This window comes from Cherax quadricarinatus, chromosome 31, assembly GCF_038502225.1.
Source record: "Cherax quadricarinatus isolate ZL_2023a chromosome 31, ASM3850222v1, whole genome shotgun sequence".
Lineage (NCBI taxonomy): Eukaryota > Metazoa > Arthropoda > Malacostraca > Decapoda > Parastacidae > Cherax > Cherax quadricarinatus.
The window spans coordinates 23,137,783-23,164,949 of record NC_091322.1 but is presented as its reverse complement, the minus strand read 5'-3'; the positions used below and the strand labels follow the sequence as shown (position 1 = coordinate 23,164,949).

The 27,167-nt window shown below is 41.4% G+C and overlaps 1 protein-coding gene across 2 annotated transcripts in view; it reads right to left on the bottom strand.

Annotated features, from left to right (window-relative positions):
* Positions 1-17,610, bottom strand: part of LOC128697467 (tRNA Selenocysteine associated protein) — a 44,107-nt gene extending 26,497 nt beyond the window's left edge. For both annotated transcript variants that reach the window (XM_070090252.1, XM_070090253.1), the window contains exons 1-3: positions 17,453-17,610; positions 13,710-13,787; positions 2,393-2,515 (exon numbers count right to left, since the gene is read on the bottom strand). In XM_070090252.1, coding sequence (XP_069946353.1) covers positions 2,393-2,515; positions 13,710-13,787; positions 17,453-17,485 — 234 coding nt within the window. In that variant the 5' untranslated portion in view covers positions 17,486-17,610. The remainder of the gene's footprint in view (positions 1-2,392; positions 2,516-13,709; positions 13,788-17,452) is intronic.
* Between the last annotated feature and the right edge of the window lie 9,557 nt (positions 17,611-27,167).

Genomic DNA, 27,167 nt, shown 5'->3' with positions numbered 1-27,167 from the left:
GCTTACAGCATTAGCCGTATCTGCATCTACTTGAAAGTAGTGGTTGCAAGATTCTGTCACAGAGGCACAAAGTCGCTCCACACCTTGAGTATGCTCCACTTTCTTGGTTTGCCTGCCCCCCCTCTCATCTGCGACTGCTTGACAGAGTAGAGAACAGAGCAAGACGTCTCATCTCTCGCCTGGACCCATCCTGGATAGATCTGTCATTTCAGCAGAGCCTTCAACATAGGAGGGATGTGGGTGGCCTTACTGTTATGTACAAGGCCAATATTGTCAAAGTACTACACTTGGATCCACTTCGAGGACAGCATGAAACAAACTTTTATGCCACAAAATGGGCAGAAAGCAGCAACTTCACTCTGGCTGTACCCTTCTCCAGAACATCACTCCATCTGAGATCATATATACCCAGGATGACTCGAGTATGGAACACATTCGTACAGCATAATGATGTCAACGAGATAAAGTCAGTTGATCAAATGAAAATGTTGGCCCACAGATGGCTCCAACTTCATCCTGTTCCCTACTTGTATGTCTCATAACAATAAAAATGCTTTCAAATTAGCTGATGTAGGTAACAGCTCTTAGCTTGCCAATAAAGTTAGGAATCCTTAACCTGTAAATAGCTTGTCAATAAAGCTAGGGATCCTTAATCTTGTCAAACCCTATGTAAAAAAAAAAAAGAGAGAGACAGAGAGAGATAGACAGACAGGGGGAAAGAGAGACAGAGAGACAGAGAGAGACAGAGAGAGAGCAAGAGAGAGAGAGAGACAGAGAGAGAGAGAGACAGAGAGAGAGAGACAGAGAGAGAGAGAGAGAGAGAGAGAGAGAGAGAGAGAGAGAGTCAGAGAGAGACAGAGACAGAGAGAGCGAGAGAGAGAGACAGAGAGACAGAGAGAGAAGAGAGCAGAGAGAGAGAGAGAGAGACAGAGAGAGAGAGAGAGAGAGAGAGAGAGAGAGAGAGAGAGAGAGAGAGAGAGACAGAGAGAGACAGAGAGACAGAGAGACAGAGAGAGAGAGACAGAGAGAGAGAGACAGAGAGAGAGAGAGAGAGAGAGAGAGAGAGAGAGAGAGAGAGAGAGAGAGAGAGAGAGACAGAGAGAGAGAGAGACAGAGACAGAATCAACAATGTGTAGTGTGGTAATGCAAGAAGTCACCTGAGTAAATAAAAAAAATAAGAAAATTTAAGAACAAGCACATTACAATATTATATTTTTATCCTGAAAGCAAAGGACTGAAGACAACCTGAAAGCAAAGGACTGAGGACAACCTGAAAGCTAAGGACTGAGGACAACCTGAAAGCTAAGGACTGAGGACAACCTGAAAGCAAAGGACTGAGGACAACCTGAAAGCTAAGGACTGAGGACAACCTGAAAGCAAAGGACTGAGGACAACCTGAAAGCAAAGGACTGAGGACAACCTGAAAGCAAAGGACTGAGGACAACCTGAAAGCAAAGGACTGAGGACAACCTGAAAGCTAAGGACTGAGGACAACCTGAAAGCTAAGGACTGAGGACAACCTGAAAGCAAAGGACTGAGGACAACCTGAAAGCAAAGGACTGAGGACAACCTGAAAGCAAAGGACTGAGGACAACCTGAAAGCAAAGGACTGAGGACAACCTGAAAGCAAAGGACTGAGGACAACCTGAAAGCAAAGGACTGAGGACAACCTGAAGCAAAGGACTGAGGACAACCTGAAAGCAAAGGACTGAGGACAACCTGAAAGCAAAGGACTGAGGACAACCCTGAAAGCAAAGGACTGAGGACAACCTGAAAGCAAAGGACTGAGGACAACCTGAAAGCAAAGGACTGAGGACAACCTGAAAGCAAAGGACTGAGGACAACCTGAAAGCAAAGGACTGAGGACAACCTGAAAGCAAAGGACTGAGGACAACCTGAAAGCAAAGGACTGAGGACAACCTGAAAGCTAAGGACTGAGGACACCAAAATTGCATAAAAATGTCAAAAATTTACATAGACAAGTTTTATTTGATTATCTCATCTTGATTTACCCAAGATATTAAATTTTCTTAAGGTAGATGAAACATTCACTCCCTCCACACCATGTTATCCACTATAAGTTTAATTTAATGTCAAATTCAAGTAGTACACTTTGTGTACTACATGTGAGAATGGATGCTTTATTTGACAAATTATACTTACCGATTGTATATCTGCATAATAATTTTAACATAGCTTTGATAGTACATATTACTGTACTACATACAACTGTCTGCTTTGCCTAAGGTAATACTAATAAGGGGGTGTTTATAAAAATTGTTGACAAAATAAACACTGGAAAGCACATCATGCAACACAATACATACTTAACCAACGCCAGAACCCACCTCTCTAATACAGTGGTAAGAGAAAAACAAAAATATGAACTCACTGGCTGACTGTGAGGTATAACTTTTCCATTGAGTTTGTGCATAGCCGTCAGAGCCGCTTGATCTGAAGAGAAGTTAACAAAACAGTAACCAGCTGGGTGACCTGTATACCTGTTTTTCATTACCTGAAACAGTAATGATGATAAATTAATGTAAAAAAATACCTAAAAAATATTAACCAGCTAAAGGCAGTTACCAATCTTTATACTGAATCGTACTTTTTAAATTGTCTATGAACCAATGAGAAAGAAATCTTTTTTTTTTTTGTCAAATCTAGCATGTTTAATACAAATTAGAAATAATAGTGAAAATGCACAAAATAAATGGGCTACAAATCCAAGAAAAATGCTTGAAATAACATTTCACAAAAGTTGCAATATGTAATTAGTAAGAGAAAACATTAATATACATGTAATAAATTAATAAACATGCTGTTGGAGTGTGAGCAAGGTAACATTTATTAAGTGATTCAAGGAAACTGGTAAGCTGGACAATACAGTGGCTGCAATCTGATGGAATAATAATAATAATAATGATGACTGATAAGGTAAGATTTTGTTCAGATTTTTAACCCTGGAGGATTAGCCAGGATAACCCAAGAAAGTCAGTGCATCATCAAGGACTGTCTGTTTTATTCCACTGGGGTTCTTCAATCTTGTTCCCCAGGATGTGACCCAGATCAGTCGACTAACAACCAGGTACCCATTCGCTTGCCAAGTGAACAGGGACAGTAGGTGTAAGGAAACACGCTTAATTTTTCCACCTGGCCGGGAATCAAACCATGGACACTCAATGTGTGAAGTGAGAGCGTTGACTACCTGGATTTTATAATTCTTGCGTGCTTATTCTTTCAAGAAATTCACAAACGCTCACACATGAAACCATAAATACAACACCTAAGATAAAATAAAGAATACTAAAGTTTGTACACAAAAGTGACAGTATGATCATTAGGATCATAAGCTCAAGAAAAAAAAGGAGCTTTTGATGACATCTAAAGGTATGAATAGATTTATGACTCTTAACAGACACTGGCAGCCTGTTATACAGTCAGGGAGCTACAAAAGAAAAGGCTCTTTCTGCATATGATTTCTCCTGAACAGCACGAGACTCGGTCTGCAGTAATACACAGAAACATTTCTGAGCTAGATACAAAAGGTACAAGCATATCAGAAAGATACTTGGGTTCTTTAACCTTTCACCATCTCTCAAGTATGGCTACATCTTAATCATACCACCCTCAATTACACTGTGATCAGTATATTTTGGCCAAGACATGAGAGAATGCGCCTGTGTAGTGGGCATGTACAATAAAAAGTCCTGTACCCCCCACAGTGCATGCTAGGAACATCTAACTTTGACCTTGTGTCTGGTTTAAAAAAGCAACTTTGAAGCATGTTTTTGGATGATACACTAGTGAAATGGAAATGATTTTCGTCAGATTCAGACTGGAAGTGGTTTGAAATAGGCTCCAAAGAGATAGAAATATCTGGTTTTTGGCAATTTATGCAAGGAAGGGTAGAGGTTGTTCTAGCACCCCCACCCCCCCCATCTTATGGGTTTTTACTAGGTCTGCTTTAATTATTGGGATGGCTTAAACCATGACTAATCTTTTTTAGTTATACAGTGGACCCCCGGTTAACGATATTTTTTCATTCCAGAAGTATGTCCAGGTGCCAGTACTGACCGAATTTGTTCCCATAAGGAATATTGAGAAGTAGATTAGTCCATTTCAGACCCCCAAACATACACGTACAAATGCACTTACATAAATACACTTACATAATTGGTCGCATTGGGAGGTGATCGTTATGCGGGGGTCCACTGTATTTTATTAGTAGAGAAATAGAGTAAAATTTAATTTTTGTGTATACCTGGAGGGGTTATGAGAGATTCAAAATGGAAGGTAAGTGCTTTATAGGAGAGGCCTGGGAACATGACTAGTGAACATAGGAAAGGCTACTTTAGTGACTGGAATGCCTACAACGCTTATTTTGGACTATGTTTATAAATTGCAACTGGTTGTGTTAAATTAGCCAAATTATCAATTTCGGGGAGCTTTATACTGTATAGCAGTTCTGATAAAACCACTACAGGAGGCCTGGTCTCAGACCGGGCCGCGGGGGCGTTGACCCCCGGAACTCTCTCCAGGTAAACATGCCTGTGCATTTCAGGAAGACTAATCCTAATGTTTACAGACTACTTAAAACTAGACATAGGTTATGGAGTGGTGTGTTTAATTGATAGAATGAAAGGCATACTAGAGAAAAAGCCAGGAATTGGGTAGGTTTGATCAATGGAATTGAGGTAACATAGGATTTAAATTTCACTGATGCATAAATTTCACCCAGATCACCAACTATGCTCCTGTGTAATTTCACAAGTTTTCCATTAAATATCACACTTCTGGTGTCATTACCGCATGGAAAAGATTCTCTACCATTTTAGAAGATAAAATTAATATTTTTAAAAATCAAGAGAGCAAAATGGTTAACCCTATCAGTGGCCATCATGTAGATCTACGCTATTGATACCAGGCATTAAAACCTTTATGTGGCAATAAAGCATTAAAATTACTGGGAATGCTTTGATCCTAAATATGTACCCACTGGAACTAAGGAGAGAGTGGGCTGTGTACCCAAAAATGAAAAAAAAAAAACCCAATTTAACCTACTCTATACAGCAGGACACCATATCCATGGTTTCAGTTATCCACTGTTTACCATAGCCTGAAAATTACCCTTAATTTTGCTTAACCCTTTGACAGATTAACTCGGTGGCACTCGATGTATGCACAAGGCTTATTCCTCTAAGAAAAAGGAGGAGTAGATGTAAAACAGAAAGAGACAGGCGCTCCCTTTACAGGCGACGGAAAAGAATAACAGAGCGGCTAAAAGAGGTCAATATATCTGAAATGCGTAGGGAGACACTGGTCAGAGAAATAGCAAGCATCGAACTTAAGCTAAAAGAATCCTTTAGGAGTCAGGAATCGCGGGAAGAACTAAAAGCCATAAATGAAATCGAAAGAAACCCAAAGTATTTCTTCTCCTATGCCAAATCAAAATCGAGAACAACGTCCAGTATTGGGCCCCTACTTAAACAAGATGGGTCCTACACAGATGACAGCAAGGAAATGAGTGAGCTACTCAAGTCCCAATATGACTCAGTTTTTAGCAAGCCGCTAACCAGACTGAGAGTCGAAGATCAAAATGAATTTTTTATGAGAGAGCCACAAAATTTGATTAACACAAGCCTATCCGATGTTATCCTGACACCAAATGACTTCGAACAGGCGATAAATGACATGCCCATGCACTCTGCCCCAGGGCCAGACTCATGGAACTCTGTGTTCATCAAGAACTGCAAGAAGCCCCTATCACGAGCCTTTTCCATCCTATGGAGAGGGAGCATGGACACGGGGGTCGTCCCACAGTTACTAAAAACAACAGACATAGCCCCACTCCACAAAGGGGGCAGTAAAGCAACAGCAAAGAACTACAGACCAATAGCACTAACATCCCATATCATAAAAATCTTTGAAAGGGTCCTAAGAAGCAAGATCACCACGCATCTAGAAACCCATCAGTTACACAACCCAGGGCAACATGGGTTTAGAACAGGTCGCTCCTGTCTGTCTCAACTATTGGACCACTACGACAAGGTCCTAAATGCACTAGAAGACAAAAAGAATGCAGATGTAATATATACAGACTTTGCAAAAGCCTTCGACAAGTGTGACCATGGCGTAATAGCGCACAAAATGCGTGCTAAAGGAATAACAGGAAAAGTCGGTCGATGGATCTATAATTTCCTCACTAACAGAACACAGAGAGTAGTCGTCAACAGAGTAAAGTCCGAGGCAGCTACGGTGAAAAGCTCTGTTCCACAAGGCACAGTACTCGCTCCCATCTTGTTCCTCATCCTTATATCCGACATAGACAAGGATGTCAGCCACAGCACCGTGTCTTCCTTTGCAGATGACACCCGAATCTGCATGACAGTGTCTTCCATTGCAGACACTGCAAAGCTCCAGGCAGACATCAACCAAATCTTTCAGTGGGCTGCAGAAAACAATATGAAGTTCAACGATGAGAAATTTCAATTACTCAGATATGGTAAACATGAGGAAATTAAATCTTCATCAGAGTACAAAACAAATTCTGGCCACAAAATAGAGCAAAACACCAACGTCAAAGACCTGGGAGTGATCATGTCGGAGGATCTCACCTTCAAGGACCATAACATTGTATCAATCGCATCTGCTAGAAAAATGACAGGATGGATAATGAGAACCTTCAAAACTAGGGAGGCCAAGCCCATGATGACACTCTTCAGGTCACTTGTTCTATCTAGGCTGGAATATTGCTGCACACTAACAGCACCTTTCAAGGCAGGTGAAATTGCCGACCTAGAAAATGTACAGAGAACTTTCACGGCGCGCATAACGGAGATAAAACACCTCAATTATTGGGAGCGCTTGAGGTTCCTAAACCTGTATTCCCTGGAACGCAGGAGGGAAAGATACATGATTATATACACCTGGAAAATCCTAGAGGGACTAGTACCGAACTTGCACACGAAAATCACTCACTACGAAAGCAAAAGACTTGGCAGACGATGCACCATCCCCCCAATGAAAAGCAGGGGTGTCACTAGCACGTTAAGAGACCATACAATAAGTGTCCGGGGCCCGAGACTGTTCAACTGCCTCCCAGCACACATAAGGGGGATTACCAACAGACCCCTGGCAGTCTTCAAGCTGGCACTGGACAAGCACCTAAAGTCAGTTCCGGATCAGCCGGGCTGTGGCTCGTACGTTGGTTTGCGTGCAGCCAGCAGCAACAGCCTGGTTGATCAGGCTCTGATCCACCAGGAGGCCTGGTCTCAGACCGGGCCGTGGGGGCGTTGACCCCCGGAACTCTCTCCAGGTAAACTCCAGGTAAACCCCAAATCATGAAATGACAGAGAATCTTTTCCCGATGATAATGACACCAAAAGTACGATATTTGATGGAAAACTTGCGGAATTATGCTCTTGCAAAGTTAGCGACCTCAGCGACATTTACGTATCGGTGATTTCGCCCACTTTGAGCCCTATTTTCGGCCAATTCTGTTGTTCCAGTCCACCAAACTCATAGCTATTTCCTTAGAACTCCATTTGTTCCATTGATTGAGTACAAGAAACTGCCCATTTACTGATTTCAACTACCCAATAAAGTGGTCAGAAATTGACAATTTAGCCAATTTCACGTAAATTAAAAAATATGGCAATTTCAAAATAGGGTCCAGAAGGAACAATGCAGACATTCTTGGCACTAAAATGAAATTTTCTCTGTTAATCAGTCATGTCTCCAGGCCCCTGTTATAATACTCTTGCTTTCTACTGTATTTTGAATTTTTATTCACACTAAAAATAGAAGATTTACTGTTATGTAGACTACTGCAATATTGTAATAATTGTACAAATAACGTCAACCCATTCATGACTGCGTATCAGAATGGCTAGTTGGATGTTTATTGGACAATGACGTCATTTGTTTACTTTTGAACATCGGCAAAAATCGAACATTTCTGCCACTTTGAGCTCCATTTCAAGATCCTTTTCATAGTAAAACCAATCAAAATCACTATGTTTTCCATTCTATCGAATGAAACCAAGAAAACTAGAATACAACCATAAATACTATACGAAAATGTACACCTCAAAGTCGGCGTTTTCATCCAAAAACACGTTTGGCTCAGCCTTCTTTTGTAGCCAGGGCCCAGCGTTCCCTGTCCTGCCTTACTCTTCCTGCACTTGTGACGACTCCCTCCCCTCTCCACTCTCCGGCACCCCCCTGGCTGGACCTGACACGATACATTCACCTGGATTGGCACTACAGGAACAGGGAACCCCCTCAGTTAGTTGCATTTCTATTTGAAGAGTTTCGCTCTGTTACATATGGCTCTTCATTCTCCGTCTACACGGATGGCTCGGCATGGTCCTCCCCCCCTTCCACATCATCTGTGGACTTCTTCGCTAATCTCTCCCTGTGTCAAACGTGGCGGTTGGACCCTGCTCATTCTGTTCTGGCAGGGAGCTCTTCGCCATTCACCAGGCTCTGGCTTTTGTCCTAGATCACATTCCCCCACAACCATTGGTTCTCTTCTCAGATTCCCAATCTTCCCTGGCACTTTTGTGCTCTGCTTGTCCACGATCACTGCGCGTCCTCATTCGTCGGACACAATCTCTCCTCCTGCGCTTCTTGCGGAGCCCAGGTTGGAGCATCTCCTTTCAGTGGGGTCCCGCCCATGTTGGAATCTGGGGTAATGAAGTGGCAGATCGGGCGGCCTCCCTCGCGCACACACTTCCTACCGTTACCCCTCTTGCCCTGGGCCACAGTGATTTCACAAGGGCTGTTTGGAAGGGAATCCATCATCAGTGGCAAGAGGGCCTTGCACATTCCCTCTCTTCTTCGGCATTGGGCTCTGTCCGAACTTATAATGGCCCCTGCCCTTGGGCTCGCCATCCCAACTGCTCGGTGGACGTTGCACTGACTCGCCTTCGAGTCGGGCACTCGCAACTGGCGGCTCATCTATATCGCCTTCAGATGACGGACTCTCCGTGCTGCCCATGGTGTCCCTCACAGCCTGAGACGGTGGAACACTTCCTGCTGTGGTGCCCACGTTATCACTCTGCACGGACTACTCTCCATGCGGCCTTGCGCACACTTGGGGTACACACTTTCACTCTACCTGTCCTCCTTAACGGGGAGGGGTTTCGCCCTCTGGACCGTCAAGAGATATTGGCCTGTACCTGCTCCTTCCTGCTGGCTTCAGGGCGTATCAGAGACATATGATACATAGTTATTAGTCAAGACATTCTTCCACTTTGGTCGATATTCCCTCTCCTAGCACTGAACGGCTGGGCTCGATACGGCATATAAGAACATAAGAATGTAGGAACACTGCAGAAGGCCTACTGGCCCATACGAGGCAGGTCCTTATCAAAACGACATCTACCTAAAGCTACTCAAGAAATAACTCCCGTACCCCTTGACACCAATCAAACCCAGCCCCTCCCACTCATATATTTGTCCAGTCTCTTCTTAAAGCTACCCAAGGTCCTAGCCTCTATCACCCCACTGGGAAGACTGTTCCATGCATCTACAACTCTGTTAGAAAACCAGTACTTACCTATGTCCTTTCTAAATCTAAATTTATCCAACTTAAATCCATTATTCCTGGTTCTTACCTGGTTCGACACCCTCAGTACTTTATTAATGTCTCCCTTGTTTATGCCCGTCATCCACTTATACACTTCAATGATATCTCCCCTCATTCTATGCCTCTCCAGAGAGTGGAGATTTAAGGCTTTAAGTCTATCTTCATACGGGAGGTTCCTTACACAGTAAATCATTTTAGTCATTCTTCTCTGTATGTTCTCTAATGAGTCTATGTCCATCCTGTAGTAAGGGGACCAAAACTGAGCAGCATAATCTAAATGAGGCCTCACTAGTGATGTATAGAGCTGTAAAATAACTTTTGGACTTCTGTTACTTATACTTCTTGAGATAAATCCAAGTAATCTGTTGGCCTTGTTGCGCACACTAAGGCACTGCTGTCTTGGCTTTAGATTTCTGCTTACCATGACTCCCAAGTCTTTTTCACATTCTGTATGACCAAGCTCTACTTCACCTAGATTATAGCTTCGAGGGTTATTTTCATTACCAAGGGCAAGTACCTTACACTTATCCACATTAAATTTCATCTGCCATTTTTCAGACCAAGACATTAATTTGTTCAAATCGTCCTGGAGTTCATTGATATCCCCCTCAGAGTGAATTATACGGCCTATCTTTGTATCATCAGCAAACTTACTCATGTCACTAGTAATCCCTTCATCAAGGTCATTAATGTAAATTATGAACAGGAGAGGGCCTAAAACTGATCCTTGTGGAACGCCACTAGTGACTAATCCCCATTCAGATTTCACTCCATTAATGGTAACTCTCTGCTTTCTATTGGTAAGCCATGCCTCAATCCATGCTAGAACTTTACCTCCTATACCATGAGCTGCCACTTTTCTTAAGAGTCTCTTGTGAGGTACTCTGTCGAAGGCTTTACTAAAATCCAAATAAACAATATCATATTCCTTATCACTGTCAACTGCCTCAAATGTTCTATTGAAGAACGTCAGTAAGTTTGTCAGGCAGGAACGACCTCTCGTGAATCCATGCTGAGATTCATTTATCAAGTTATGCTCTTCAAGGTGACTTCTGATAATGTCAGCTATAATTGATTCTAATAACTTGCCCACTATAGATGTCAGGCTTATTGGACGGTAATTTGAAGGAGTGGACTTATCCCCTGATTTGAATATAGGAACCACATTAGCCATCTTCCACAACTCTGGCACAACACTGGTAAGGATGGACGCATTGAATACACTCGTTAATGGCTGACTAAGCTCCATCTTGCATTTCTTAAGTACCCTTGAAAACAACTCATTGGGTCCCGGGGACTTATTTTGTTTCAGTTTGTCTATCTGTTTAATAACCATGTCCCTCGTGACAGTAATATTAGTTAACTTAAATTCATCAGGAACTAAATAATTGTTAATTACTGGAATCTCATTTACATCTTCCTGTGTAAAAACTGACAAAAAATAGTCATTAAATAAGGAACACATTTCCAGTTCATTATCCGTCAGCTGTCCATTCCCAGATTTCAGAGGTCCTACTTTTTCCTTCACCTTCGTCCTATACACTTGAAAGAACCCCTTTGGATTAGTCTTTGATTCATTAGCAACTCTAATTTCATAGTCACGTTTAGCCTTTCTAATCGCCCTTTTTACTTCTCTTTTAAGCTGAACATATTGGTCAGTAAGGTTAACCTCTCCTCTTCTGATGCGCCTATAAATTCCCCTTTTCTCCCCTAATAGATGCTTTAGCCTCCTGTTAACCCATTTGGGATCGTTATTATTAGACCTAAATTCTCTCTGGGGAATGTATATACTCTGGGCACTGTGTACATTATTAAGAAAACAATCATAAAAGCAGATCCCTTCATATTCATAAGTATGATTATTGTCAATAAAATCATTAGCTAGATAACCCCAATCAAGATTAGACAGATGTTCCCTAAGTCCATTATAATCGGCAGAACGAAAATCAGGGATTTTTACTGTATTATCATTATTCTTGCATTCCCAATTAATGCTAAAAGTGATGGATTTGTGATCACTTGCGCCAAGCTCTTCAGTGATCTCCAGATTATTCACGAGTGTTTCCTTATTTGACAAGACTAGGTCTAGCAAATTATTACCCCTGGTAGGCTCAGTTACACTCTGTTTCAGAAAACAGTCCTGAACTGTTTCCATAAAGTCACTGGACTCTAGATTACCTGTCAAAGAATTCCAGTCAATTTGACTAAAGTTAAAGTCCCCTACTATGACTATGTTACTGTGTCCAGAAGCCCTAACAATTTCGTCCCAAAGAAGTCTCCCTCTATCGTGATCCAAGCCTGGAGGTCTGTATATTACACCTAGAATTAGTTTTTCTTGACCCTCCACGAACTCTACCCAAACAGACTCTGTTACTGCTCCATCTATTTTTATACCTGTTTTAATGCAACAATTAATATTTTCTCGAACATACAATGCAACTCCTCCCCCCTTCCCATTACATCTATCCACATTGAACAACTTAAATCCCTGAATATTACACTCAGCAGTCATATCCCGACTCTTTAAATCATACCACGTTTCAGTTAATGCAATGATATCAAAGTTCCCAGCACATGCTACCAAACGTAGTTCATTAATTTTATTTCTTGCACTTCGACTGTTAGCATAAAATACCATCATATGTTTTTTCTTCTGCACATTTTTCCTATTCATTTTTGTTTTTACACAATTTCTGAAATTATCATTACCCAGAGTTACTCCATGACAGTTACTATTAAGATTCTTAATATCAGAGCATAAGTCAATATATCCATACTCATTATTAATCATTTCTAAACCCATACCTCTAACTAATCCTAGTTTAAAGTCCTAACAACCCCCTCAACTGAGTTAGCAAGAAAACCCACACCTGCCCTGGATAAGTGAACCCCATCCCTGGCATACATGTCATTTCGGCCATAGAAGTTGTCCCAGTTGTCAATGAATGGTACTGCATTATCCTTACAGTGTTTATCCAGCCAACAATTAATACCAATTGCTCTGGACAACCATTCATTACCAACACCTCTTCTTGGCAAAATGCCACATATAACAGGGTGCCCCCCCCTTCTTCCTAATTATGTCTATAGCTGTCCTGAACTTTCTAACTAAATCCTCACTTCTATGCTTGCCTACATCATTGCCTCCAGCACTGAGGCAAATAATAGGATTGATCCCATTACCATTCATGATGTTGTCAAGCCGGCTAACAATGTCCTCCATCCCAGCCCCAGGAAAGCATATGCTGTCAGTGGCCCTGAAACCCAACAGAAGAAGAACGGTCGGAGTTTTTTTTTTTTTCTCATTATGCACCGAGTGCTGCAGGATTTTTTTATATACTGCACACACTGACCACACAGACCCATTCTCTCACATGTGGGACTACCAGCTTTCTCCTGCCTGATCTGAAGCCGCTAGAATTTTTAAGTACGTACATATACGTCAAACACATTGGCTCGTAAGATGTATATATACAACCAAAACAGTCAAAGGGTTAATAATGACTGCAATGTAGAAAAGTAGTGATTTTGGAAGTTCTTCAAAGCCTAAGAGATGCCATGAAGTGCTTCCCATCAGCGAAAAAGTGATACTTCTCTACTTATTGTGCATAACTTATCAACTGAACTTTATAATAGGTATGCATTAGCAGTTTGGTATCCACAGCAGGTCACTGGAACATGTCCCCCGCAGATATGGTGTCTTAATACAGTGGACCCCCGCTTAACAATCACCTCCCAATGCGACCAATTATGTAAGTGTATTTATGTAAGTGCGTTTGTACATGTATGTTTGGGGGTCTGAAATGGACTAATCTACTTCACAATATTCCTTATGGGAACAAATTCGGTCAGTACTGGCACCTGAACATACTTCTGGAATGAAAAAATATCGTTAACCGCGGGTCCACTGTATACTTAAATTAGGCAATAAATTCTAGGTTACTTTAAACTGGGTTATTAAAAAAAAAAAGTTTCCAATGCCACAATCTAACAATGTTGGAGAATTTACATTAAAAATCCAAGCTCCTCAATTCCATTTAGTCTACCTTGATCCCAATCACAATTACCTTTGTAGTATTACAAAACAATTTTACTCTAGGAAAAAATACTTTACCTTTACATTCTGTACATTTTCTTCACCCAGGGCTCTGAAAGCAGCAATAATGAAGTTTTCATCCATGTAGTCTGCCAGCTGTGGGAAAAATGTATTACATGTGTAATATGAAACTTTTTACATCAAAAGTACAAGAGATGCATATTAATTTATTAATACAATACTATACTGTATTTGTTATTAAAAGTAATCAGACATTATGCTGAATGTAATTTGTATACTTCTTCAGATCAGTTTCAAAGTTATTACAGCACCACTAAGTACTTAATATTTATTTATATTTGACTCTTATTGCATATTACATAACCCTACAAGTTATAGAAAAACAGAAATGACTTGTAAACAACCTGGGATATCACTATAATTCCTCAAAAGAATTTATTTCAATATGGGCTCTTATGTTCTTTATCTCATCTTGACATCAACTACAGTACGTATATGCATTGTACTGTATATCTTAACATCCACCAGTATTATTTAAAGATGGCACACAGTATAACATTTATTCAAAATACAGTAACTAATAAATGTATGTCTGTCTATACTGTTATCAAATTCACAATTTACTAAGCACACTTTAGAGGTAAACATAGTTAACGAATATAAAAATATAAGAATGAAGGAACACAGCAGCAGGCCTGTTGCCCCCATGCTAGGTAGGTCTGACCTATACCCAACAACATCTACTTGTGTACCTGCCCAACCTATAGTTAATGCTACTAAAGTTATTAATCCAATGGGAGTTTGTTCCACTCATCTACAATGCTACTGCCAAACCCATACTTCCCTATGACCTCTCTAATGTAAATTTCTCCAACTTTAATCTACTGCTGTGAGTCCTATCTTGGTTAGATACTTTCAGTATATTATTTATATCTCCTTTATTTATTCCTGTATATATTTCATTTGTAATGTACACTTCAACTGTATCTCCCCTAATTTAACATCTTTCCAGAGAGCAAATTCCATGCCTTCAGCTCATTATAGGATAGGGTTCTTATACAGAAATGCATTTATATCCATTCTTTAATATGGAAACCAAAACTTAGCAGAATGATCTAAATGGGGCCTTACCAAAGATAATGTGTACATAAAACTTAAGCATAAGTTTTAGGACTATTATTTTTTCTACATCTTGATATGAAGCCAATACTCTACATCAGCAAGATATCCAACATTATAAATATATAAGTTTATGAATAGCCATCAATGAATTACCAGCAATAAAATTTTTTATAATCACACTTAAGAATCGACTGTTTATTGTCAGTTTATAATGCAAAAGCCAAGCCCTATTTAATTGCAGAAAACAGCTGTCTAACTTGCAATGCTGAAACATTTCCAAAAGTTTCTCAGTTATGTTGCTCCCCTCAAGGAAGGCTCCTTGATGTTGGTGAGGGGCTCTTGATTTAGGGAATTGGATCTGTGCTCCAGTTCCCCGAATTAAGCCTGAATGCCTTCCACATCCCCCCCCCCAGGCGCTGTATAATCCTCCGGGTTTAGCGCTTCCCCCTTGATTATAATAATAATAATAATAATTCTGTTATGTCTGAAATCAAACTAAACAGTAAAAGGAAATTTAGTTATAATAAAGGTACAAAACCTCTTATAACCAGCCAACAGTACCTAGTGTACATACAAGAAAATGCAGTTTTACTACAGGTACTGTACACTGTATGTATGAGAATATGCCACTGACCAATATGTAACCACTAGTGAATTCTCCCAACCTTCTACTCTCACAAACAGTATTAAGTAAAATCTTCAACTTTTCACTTCAGCAAGTTGTTAATAATAATAACATAATATCTTTATTTACTACAAGTACATGTACATAGTATACAGGCCTAGCTGACATCAATGACCTACTATTACATAGAAAGCCACTTGTTATGCTGAGCATTTCGGGCAAATTAGGTCAGTTTTTGTCCCAGGATGTGACCCACACCAGTCAACTAACACCCAGGTACCCATTTTAAAATGACGAGTGAACAGGGACAGGGCCAGCAGGTGTCTTATGGAAACACGTCCCTAATGTTTTCCAGCCATACTGGAGGAGGTTCGAACCCCGGATCTTAGTGTGTGAACTGAGTGTGCTAGCAATCGAGCTACTGGACACCTAGGTGACAACTAAGCTAAGTATTAAAATTAAAAAAAATAAAAGGTTATCCAACAACATAAATTAGATTTAGGTTATTTCTGGTTAGCGTTTGCCAATAGTTTTACTGAATTTACATATAAGAGAACGCTTTGCTAGATGGAAAATATTGGAGATCTCGGCGAGATTGCATGCATTCGTATTCCCGCGGCCTGATTGCTAAAGCTCTTGCTTTACATGGCGAGAGTCTGCATTTGATTCCCAGGGCAGGTAGTAACATTTAGCATGTAGGTAAAATGGGTACCTAGGAGTTAGTCGACTGGTGTGGGTAGCATCCTGGGACAAGAACCTAATTTGCCCGAAATGTAGATGAATGATTCAGACAACACCATGCCACATATAAACTAAATAATGTAGATCTTAATATTACGGATTGCGAAAAAGATTTAGGAGTTCTGGTTAGCAGTAATCTGAAACCAAGACAACAGTGCATAAGTGTTCGCAATAAAGCTAATAGAATCCTTGGCTTCATATCAAGAAGCATAAATAATAGGAGTCCTCAGGTTGTTCTTCAACTCTATACATCCTTGGTTAGGCCTCATTTAGATTATGCTGCACAGTTTTGGTCACCGTATTACAGAATGGATATAAATTCTCTGGAAAATGTACAAAGGAGGATGACAAAGATGATCCCATGTATCAGAAACCTTCCCTATGAGGATAGACTGAGGGCCCTGAAACTGCACTCTCTAGAAAGACGTAGAATTAGGGGGGATATGATTGAGGTGTATAAGTGGAAGACAGGAATAAATAAAGGGGATGTAAATAGTGTGCTGAAAATATCTAGCCTAGACAGGACTCGCAGCAATGGTTTTAAGTTGGAAAAATTCAGATTCAGGAAGGATATAGGAAAGTACTGGTTTGGTAATAGAGTTGTGGATGAGTGGAACAAACTCCCAAGTACCGTTATAGAGGCCAGAACGTTGTGTAGCTTTAAGAATAGGTTGGATAAATACATGAGTAGATGTGGGTGGGTGTGAGTTAGACCTGATAGCTTGTGCTAACAGGTCGATTGCCGTGTTCCTCCCTTAAGTCAATGTGACCTGACCTGTCTAGGTTGGGTGCATTGGCTTAAGCCGGTAGGAGACTTGGACCTGCCTCGCATGGGCCAGTAGGCCTTCTGCAGTGTTCCTTCGTTCTTATGTTCTTATGTTCTTACAACCGACAAGTTGATAAATTAGATACATGTCCAACACTTGGGTATCTTTAATGAGGAAACATTTTGCCACATAGTGATACATACATACATGGAAAGTTTTCTATCAGCAGCCATACTTACTTAAGAAAGTATCAAAACATGTTACATGTTATTTTATGTTGAATAGAGAAAACAATAAAAAGCAAGAAAACATACGAGTGTATATGGAAATAAAGCATGGTAATGAATATTTCAACTAAATAGTCCCACTTTGAACCTTAACTGTCACATACATTGTAATTAGTTAATAACTGATACAATATACAAAAATCCGTTTTCATAAGCACCTCCATGATTTGTCAATATTGCACACAGGAATCAACACGTTAATAGTCATTACGCGATATACTGGCTTCAGTTCTACTAACAAGATTTAAGAGAGCTTACATCACCCATCCATAATGCTCCTTCTCGTGCCATGGTGAACAGTCTAGAGTAATCAGCTGGAAAAGATATCCCACACCTTCCCAAAATTGTTTTGTTGTGGCGTCTGACCTCGCGAAACGTCCTTTGTCGTCTTAACACCGAATATTGCTCTTCTGGTTCCTTGACTCGCTTTCCCTTTAAAATATGTTTAAAATTTGTTATTATTGTTATGTTTAGGGGAGAGGGAACCCCCATAGGGATAATAAGGCGCCTGGTGGGAAGATGAGAGGCACTCAGGTTCGATTAAAAGGAGAAATCAAACCTAATTCCTTGCATCAAGAGCACCTCTCTGGTGGAACCTCCCCTGAAGGAAGTTTTTTTTTATGTAAGCATAAGATTATTTTAAGCTTTTACAATGCTTATATATAGTAAATTAGGCAAAATTAAACTTGGGATAACCCAATGTTTAGTTGTTTAATATCTCTATTATGCATCCCATACCCATCCTGTGGGCGGTTGAAGAGAAGAAATGTGATTTCCAAATAACTCCATTGTAAAATTACTGGTCATATATGTACAGGGCATACGGTAATAATTATCTTCATATTTATATAAAAAATACATTAAACCCATGGGGTAATTCATTGCTGTTTTGTACTTACATTACCTGTGTCCAAATATGCATTTATCAAACTTCTTTCTGTTTCTCCTACATATTCTTTCTCCAAGTGTTTGCAAGGGAAATATTTACCTTTGGCAGTATTTGCATATTATGAGCCCTTCAAATTAATATTCTGTATTTATGTAAAATGATAAAAAAAAAAAAGACTGGCTGACATAATCCCTGTCTCTGTTGCTTCCCTGTTATGAGATGTGCATGTAAAAGAAATCACCAGTACTACTGTGTGGCGAAAAGTTTCCTCAGTAAAGATACCCAAGTTAGGTAAGACACATATGCAACAGTTAGGTATCTTTATTATGAAACGTTTCGCCTACACAGTAGGCTTCTTCAGTCGAGTACAGAAAAGTTGATAGAAGCAGAAGATACTTGAAGACGATGTAATCAGTCCATCACCCTTAAAGTTTTGAGGTGGTCAGTCCCTCAGTCTGGAGAAGAGCATTGTTCCATAGTATGAAACAATATGGAGATGAAGTGACAGGATGGAGCCTTATATATTGCCAAGAGGTGAGACGTAGGTCACTAGAAGAGGTAAGAACTCAGATGTTGAGAGGTCAGGTCCCTCTCAAATCCAGCCGCTCTCACTAGTGGAAGTTGTCGAAGTTGAATGCAGGTCTGTACCAAGATACCCTTGTGTTGCAGCCCGGTCTGTGACCAGGACTCCTGGTGGATCAGAGCCTGATCAACCAGGCTGTTACTGCTGGCTGCACACAAACCAACGTACGAGCCACAGCCCGGCTGATCAGGAACCGACTATAGGTGCTTGTCCAGTGCCAGCTTGAAGACTGCCAGGGGTCTGTTGGTAATCCCCCTTATGTATGCTGGGAGGCAGTTGAACAGTCTCGGGCCCCTGACACTTATTGTATGGTCTCTTAACGTGCTAGTGACACCCCTGCTTTTCATTGGGGGGGATGTTGCATCGTCTGCCAAGTCTTTTGCTTTCGTAGTGAGTGATTTTCGTGTGCAAGTTCGGTACTAGTCCCTCTAGGATTTTCCAGGTGTATATAATCATGTATCTCTCCCTCCTGCATTCCAGGGAATACAGGTTCAGGAACCTCAAGCGCTCCCAGTAATTGAGGTGCTTTATCTCCGTTATGCGCGCCGTGAAGGTTCTCTGTACATTTTCTAGGTCAGCAATTTCACCTGCCTTGAAAGGTGCTGTTAGTGTGCAGCAATATTCCAGCCTAGATAGAACAAGTGACCTGAAGAGTGTCATCATGGGCATGGCATCCCTCGTTTTGAAGGTTCTCATTATCCATCCTGTCATTTTTCTAGCAGATGCGATTGATACAATGTTATGGTCCTTGAAGGTGAGATCCTCCGACATGATCACTCCCAGGTCTTTTACGTTGGTGTTTCGCTCTATTTTGTGGCCAGAATTTGTTTTGTACTCTGATGAAGATTTAATTTCCTCGTGTTTACCATATCTGAGTAATTGAAATTTCTCATCGTTGAACTTCATATTGTTTTCTGCAGCCCACTGAAAGATTTGGTTGATGTCCGCCTGGAGCCTTGCAGTGTCTGCAATGGAAGACACTGTCATGCAGATTCGGGTGTCATCTGCAAAGGAAGACACGGTGCTGTGGCTGACATCCTTGTCTATGTCAGATATGAGGATGAGGAACAAGATGGGAGCGAGTACTGTGCCTTGTGGAACAGAGCTTTTCACCGTAGCTGCCTCGGACTTTACTCTGTTGACTACTACTCTCTGTGTTCTGTTAGTGAGAAAATTATAGATCCATCGACCGACTTTTCCTGTTATTCCTTTAGCACGCATTTTGTGCGCTATTACGCCATGGTCACACTTGTCGAAGGCTTTTGCAAAGTCTGTATATATTACATCTGCATTCTTTTTATCTTCTAGTGCATCTAGGACCTTGTCGTAGTGATCCAATAGTTGAGACAGACAGGAGCGACCTGCTCTAAACCCATGTTGCCCTGGGTTGTGTAACTGATGGGTTTCTAGATGGGTGGTGATCTTGCTTCTTAGGACTCTTTCAAAGATTTTTATATGGGATGTTAGTGCTATCGGTCTGTAGTTCTTTGCTGTTGCTTTACTGCCCCCTTTGTGGAGTGGGGCTATGTCTGTTGTTTTTAGTAACTGAGGGACGACCCCCGTGTCCATGCTCCCTCTCCATAGGATGGTAAAGGCTCGTGATAGGGGCTTCTTGCAGTTCTTGATGAACACGGAGTTCCATGAGTCTGGCCCTGGGGCAGAGTGCATGGGCATGTCATTTATCGCCTGTTCGAAGTCATTTGGCGTCAGGATAACATCAGATAGGCTTGTGTTAACCAAATTTTGTGGTTCTCTCATAAAAAATTCATTTTGGTCTTCGACTCTCAGTCTGGTTAGTGGCTTACTAAAAACTGAGTCATATTGGGAATTGAGTAGCTCACTCATTTCCTTGCTGTCATCTGTGTAGGACCCATCTTGTTTAAGTAAGGGCCCAATACTGGACGTTGTTCTCGACTTTGATTTGGCATAGGAGAAGAAATACTTTGGGTTTCTTTCGATTTCATTTATGGCTTTTAGTTCTTCCCGCGATTCCTGACTCCTATAAGATTCCTTTAGCTTAAGTTCGATGTTTGCTATTTCTCTGACCAGTGTCTCTCTACGTTTTTCAGATATATTGACCTCTTTTAGCCGCTCTGTTATTCTTTTCCGTCGCCTGTAAAGAGAGCGCCTGTCTCTTTCTATTTTACATCTACTCCTCCTTTTTCTTAGAGGAATAAGTCTTGTGCATACATCGAGTGCCACCAAGTTAATCTGTTCTAGGCATAAGATGGGGTCAGTGTTGCTTAGTATATCTTCCCAGCTTATATCGGTTAGGACTTGGTTTACTTGGTCCCACTTTATGTTTTTGTTATTGAAGTTGAATTTGGTGAATGCTCCCTCGTGACTAATCTCATTTTGTCTGTCTGGGGCTCTGCGCATACATGTTTGAACCTCAATTATGTTGTGATCTGAGTATATTGTTTTTGATATGGTGACATTTCTTATCAGATCATCATTGTTAGTGAAGATGAGGTCTAGTGTATTCTCCAGTCTAGTAGGCTCTATTATTTGCTGGTTTAAAATGAATTTTGTGCAGAGATTTAAAAGCTCGTGTGAGTGTGAGTTTTCATCAGAGCTGCCTCCTTGTGTTATTACTGCAACAATATTATTTGCTATATTCCTCCATTTTAGGTGCCTTAAGTTGAAATCCCCCAGGAGCAAGATGTCGGGTGCAGGAGCTGGAAGATTTTCCAGACAGTGGTCAATTTTTAACAGCTGTTCCTGGAATTGCTGGGATGTTGCATCCGGAGGCTTGTAGACTACCACAATGACTAGGTTTTGGTTCTCGACCTTTACTGCTAAAACTTCCACTACATCATTTGAGGCATTTAGCAGTTCTGTGCAAACAAGTGACTCTGCAATGTACAGGCCAACCCCCCCCCCTTTTGCCTGTTCACTCTGTCACATCTGTATAGGTTGTAACCTGGGATCCATATTTCGTTGTCTAAGTGATCCTTTATGTGGGTCTCAGTGAAAGCCACGAACATTGCCTTTGCCTCTGCAAGCAGTCCACGGATGAAAGGTATTTTGTTGTTTGTTGCTGGCTTTAAACCCTGTATATTTGCAAAGAAGAATGTTATCGGACTGGTGGTATTGTTGGTACTGGGGGGGGATTTTTTTTCCGGCATTAGTATCTGTATCTGTTGGTTTGGAGTGGAGGCCATCGACTGTGGTTCCACTCCAGGAATTACCTGGAGTTTACCTGGAGAGAGTTCCGGGGGTCAACGCCCCCGCGGCCCGGTCTGTGACCAGGCCTCCTGGTGGATCAGAGCCTGATCAACCAGGCTGTTGCTGCTGGCTGCACGCAAACCAACGTACGAGCCACAGCCCGGCTGATCAGGAACTGACTTTAGGTGCTTGTCCAGTGCCAGCTTGAAGACTGCCAGGGGTCTGTTGGTAATCCCCCTTATGTGTGCTGGGAGGCAGTTGAACAGTCTCGGGCCCCTGACACTTATTGTATGGTCTCTTAACGTGCTAGTGACACCCCTGCTTTTCATTGGGGGGATGTTGCATCGTCTGCCAAGTCTTTTGCTTTCGTAGTGAGTGATTTTCGTGTGCAAGTTCGGTACTAGTCCCTCTAGGATTTTCCAGGTGTATATAATCATGTATCTCTCCCTCCTGCGTTCCAGGGAATACAGGTTTAGGAACCTCAAGCGCTCCCAGTAATTGAGGTGTTTTATCTCCGTTATGCGCGCCGTGAAAGTTCTCTGTACATTTTCTAGGTCGGCAATTTCACCTGCCTTGAAAGGTGCTGTTAGTGTGCAGCAATATTCCAGCCTAGATAGAACAAGTGACCTGAAGAGTGTCATCATGGGCTTGGCATCCCTCGTTTTGAAGGTTCTCATTATCCATCCTGTCATTTTTCTAGCAGATGCGATTGATACAATGTTATGGTCCTTGAAGGTGAGATCCTCCGACATGATCACTCCCAGGTCTTTGACGTTGGTGTTTCGCTCTATTTTGTGGCCAGAATTTGTTTTGTACTCTGATGAAGATTTAATTTCCTCATGTTTACCATATCTGAGTAATTGAAATTTCTCATCGTTGAACTTCATATTGTTTTCTGCAGCCCACTGAAAGATTTGGTTGATGTCCACCTGGAGCCTTGCAGTGTCTGCAATGGAAGACACTGTCATGCAGATTCGGGTGTCATCTGCAAAGGAAGACACGGTGCTGTGGCTGACATCCTTGTCTATGTCGGATATGAGGATGAGGAACAAGATGGGAGCGAGTACTGTGCCTTGTGGAACAGAGCTTTTCACCGTAGCTGCCTCGGACTTTACTCTGTTGACGACTACTCTCTGTGTTCTGTTAGTGAGGAAATTATAGATCCATCGACCGACTTTTCCTGTTATTCCTTTAGCACGCATTTTGTGCGCTATTACGCCATGGTCACACTTGTCGAAGGCTTTTGCAAAGTCTGTATATATTACATCTGCATTCTTTTTGTCTTCTAGTGCATTTAGGACCTTGTCGTAGTGATCCAATAGTTGAGACAGACAGGAGCGACCTGTTCTAAACCCATGTTGCCCTGGGTTGTGTAACTGATGGGTTTCTAGATGGGTGGTGATCTTGCTTCTTAGGACCCTTTCAAAGATTTTTATGATATGGGATGTTAGTGCTATTGGTCTGTAGTTCTTTGCTGTTGCTTTACTGCCCCCTTTGTGGAGTGGGGCTATGTCTGTTGTTTTTAGTAACTGTGGGACGACCCCCGTGTCCATGCTCCCTCTCCATAGGATGGAAAAGGCTCGTGATAGGGGCTTCTTGCAGTTCTTGATGAACACAGAGTTCCATGAGTCTGGCCCTGGGGCAGAGTGCATGGGCATGTCATTTATCGCCTGTTCGAAGTCATTTGGCGTCAGGATAACATCGGATAGGCTTGTGTTAATCAAATTTTGTGGCTCTCTCATAAAAAATTCATTTTGATCTTCGACTCTCAGTCTGGTTAGCGGCTTGCTAAAAACTGAGTCATACTGGGACTTGAGTAGCTCACTCATTTCCTTGCTGTCATCTGTGTAGGACCCATCTTGTTTAAGTAGGGGCCCAATACTGGACGTTGTTCTCGATTTTGATTTGGCATAGGAGAAGAAATACTTTGGGTTTCTTTCGATTTCATTTATGGCTTTTAGTTCTTCCCGCGATTCCTGACTCCTAAAGGATTCTTTTAGCTTAAGTTCGATGCTTGCTATTTCTCTGACCAGTGTCTCCCTACGCATTTCAGATATATTGACCTCTTTTAGCCGCTCTGTTATTCTTTTCCGTCGCCTGTAAAGGGAGCGCCTGTCTCTTTCTATTTTACATCTACTCCTCCTTTTTCTTAGAGGAATAAGCCTTGTGCAAACATCGAGTGCCACCGAGTTAATCTGTTCTAGGCATAAGTTGGGGTCTGTGTTGCTTAGTATATCTTCCCAGCTTATATCGGTTAGGAATTGGTTTACTTGGTCCCACTTTATGTTTTTGTTATTGAAGTTGAATTTGGTGAATGCTCCCTCGTGACTAGTCTCATTATGTCGGTCTGGGGCTCCACGCATACATGTCTGAACCTCAATTATGTTGTGATCTGAGTATATTGTTTTTGATATGGTGACATTTCTTATCAGATCATTATTGTTAGTGAAGATGAGGTCTAGTGTATTCTCCAGTCTAGTAGGCTCTATTATTTGCTGGTTTAAATTGAATTTTGTGCAGAGATTTAAAAGCTCGTGTGAGTGTGAGTTTTCATCAGAGCTGCCTCCTGGTGTTATTACTGCAACAATATTATTTGCTATATTCCTCCATTTTAGGTACCTTAAGTTGAAATCCCCCAGGAGCAAGATGTTGGGTGCAGGAGCTGGAAGATTTTCCAGACAGTGGTCAATTTTTAACAGCTGTTCCTGGAATTGCTGGGATGTTGCATCCGGAGGTTTGTAGACTACCACAATGACTAGGTTTTGGTTCTCGACCTTTACTGCTAAAACTTCCACTACATCATTTGAGGCATTTAGCAGTTCTGTGCAAACAAGTGACTCTGCAATGTACAGGCCAACCCCGCCCCCCTTTTGCCTGTTCACTCTGTCACATCTGTATAGGTTGTAACCTGGGATCCATATTTCGTTGTCCAAGTGATCCTTTATGTGGGTCTCAGTGAAAGCCGCGAACATTGCCTTTGCCTCTGCAAGCAGTCCACGGATGAAAGGTATTTTGTTGTTTGTTGCTGGCTTTAGACCCTGTATATTTGCAAAGAAGAATGTTATCGGACTGGTGGTATTGTTTGTACTGGGGGGGGGGGGATTTTTTTTCCGGCATTAGTATCTGTATCTGTTGGTTTGGAGTGGAGGCCATCGACTGTGGTTCCACTCCAGGAATGACTGGATTTGGTGTACGATTTCTGCCATTTCCTGCCAGTTTTTTTTCCTTCCTGGCACTAAAAAACCTCTCCCTCTTGAGTGGCTGTGGCTACCCAGGTTTTCCCATGGCCTGGATGTTTTGTATCTTTTTGTCCACTTTAGATGGTATGCCTGGCAATTTAAGTTATAGCACAGTCTTTCCTGTACTGAAGAGGTACACAGTTCAGGGTGAAAAAGCTTACAGGAAGGGAGTTTGCATTTTCCTGTTGTCATATGGGCATGGCATTTTCTAGGGTGGTCATAGTTGCACGTCCCATCTGTTTTTCCAGATTTCCCATGCCAGCAGATACCACGTGCATAGTATGTGCACAGGCTTGGTTTCCGTTTGCCTTGGGTTTCTGTGACTGTATTCCCTGTTGGTGCATGTTTCCCTGTCTTACTTCTATCCTCCCTAGCACCAACAATGGAGCTCCCACCAGTTGTTTTTGGTAATATATCCTCACTATTGCTAGTGGAGTCCTCTTGTTTGCTATTTCCTGCGGTATTTCTAGTTTGCAATATTGGTTTTATCTTATCTTTGACTACACTTGTTTCCCTACTATGGCTCCTGTCCCCTATGAGGTCATTTATATGTATTCCTTCCTGCGTATAGTTCCCGACTACCTGGACAAAATCTTCAGCTTCACCATTTCTGTCTCCCAGGACAGCATCTCCAGCTTCACCATTACTGTCTCCCAGGACAGCACCTCCAGCTTCACCATTACTGTCTCCCAGGACAGCACCTCCAGCTTCACCATTACTGTCTCCCAGGACAGCACTGGATGACTGGATTTGGTGTACAATTTCTGTACTTGTGTATATTTGTGTATTTGTGTATATTTGAATAAACTTACTAACACTATACAATACTTCAGCCAAGATCTTTATGTTACAAGACAGCTAAAATTTCCTAGGCGTATCTTGCTGATCCCCCATGTTGTGTTAATTTAGAATCTAAATTGCAGACTTTCTCATTGATATACACAAAATGGAAGCTGTTTAAAGTGATTTTGTATATGGTATCTCCGTAAAGGCAGATTTTTTTTTTTAGTTTCTTAGAAAAAAAGGTTACTAACTCATTAGGTTATGAAAACGGGAAACTCGTTATTGTAGAAAACTTAGATTCCAGTAGTTTGTGCATAAAGCTCCTGGAGAACGAAATGTTGCCACAATAAAATGCCACTTTTACTGCACATGTGTCCTCTTACCTAACATATTGTAGGTAATTCTACCAATATTAATACAAATTCCGGTAGATACGTGTCATATTATTACTGTGTTAGATCAGGCTAGGTAAGTAAGACATGTGCAACACTAGATGTCTTTACTGATGTAACGTTTTGCTTGCGCTGCGGACTTCACCAGTCAAATACAGCGATGGATTGTAATTCTGGAGACAGTCGAGAGGTAGGTTAAGGATATTTGGTCACAGACCGAGCCGCGGGGGCGTTGACCCCCGACACCATCTCCTGGTATACATCGAAGATACCGGAGGGAATGCTGAAGGCAAATCGGTGTTGCTTTGGCTTGTTATCTACAAGGAAAATGATATCTACACTTACATTGCGATCTACACCTTATATTGCAATCAAGACTGTACCTAACCTAACCTAGGTTAGGTTAGGTTATATACGGTGTTGATTGCAATATAAGGTGTAGATCGCATAACAAAGTAAATTCATGATACGTAGATCGCAATGTAAGTGTAGATATCATCCCAAAGTAGATTCATGACACGTAGATAACAAGCCAAAGTAGCACCTTTGTATTGTAGATTAGTGGTTCAGAGGACTGACAAGTTGCACGCGTGTCTGATTTATCATTATTACATTCACGGGAGCACTAAACCCATAGGGGTCATATAGCACCAGGGGAAATGAAAGGCATTCAGGCTCAATTCAAGGAACTGGAGTACAGTCCAATTCCTCAGAACAAAAGCCCCTCACGTGAATCAACACTCCTCCCTTCAGAGGATTTCATTGTATAATACTTTATTGATGTAGCAGACAATATGTTAAAAATGCATAATCTATACTCAGCATTACTGATTATGTTCTAGAATAACTCTGGAGCTGCCTAAGTGTCCAAACAACACTCAAGCTTTTGATAGAGGGATAAAATTGATGGCTTGAAGCT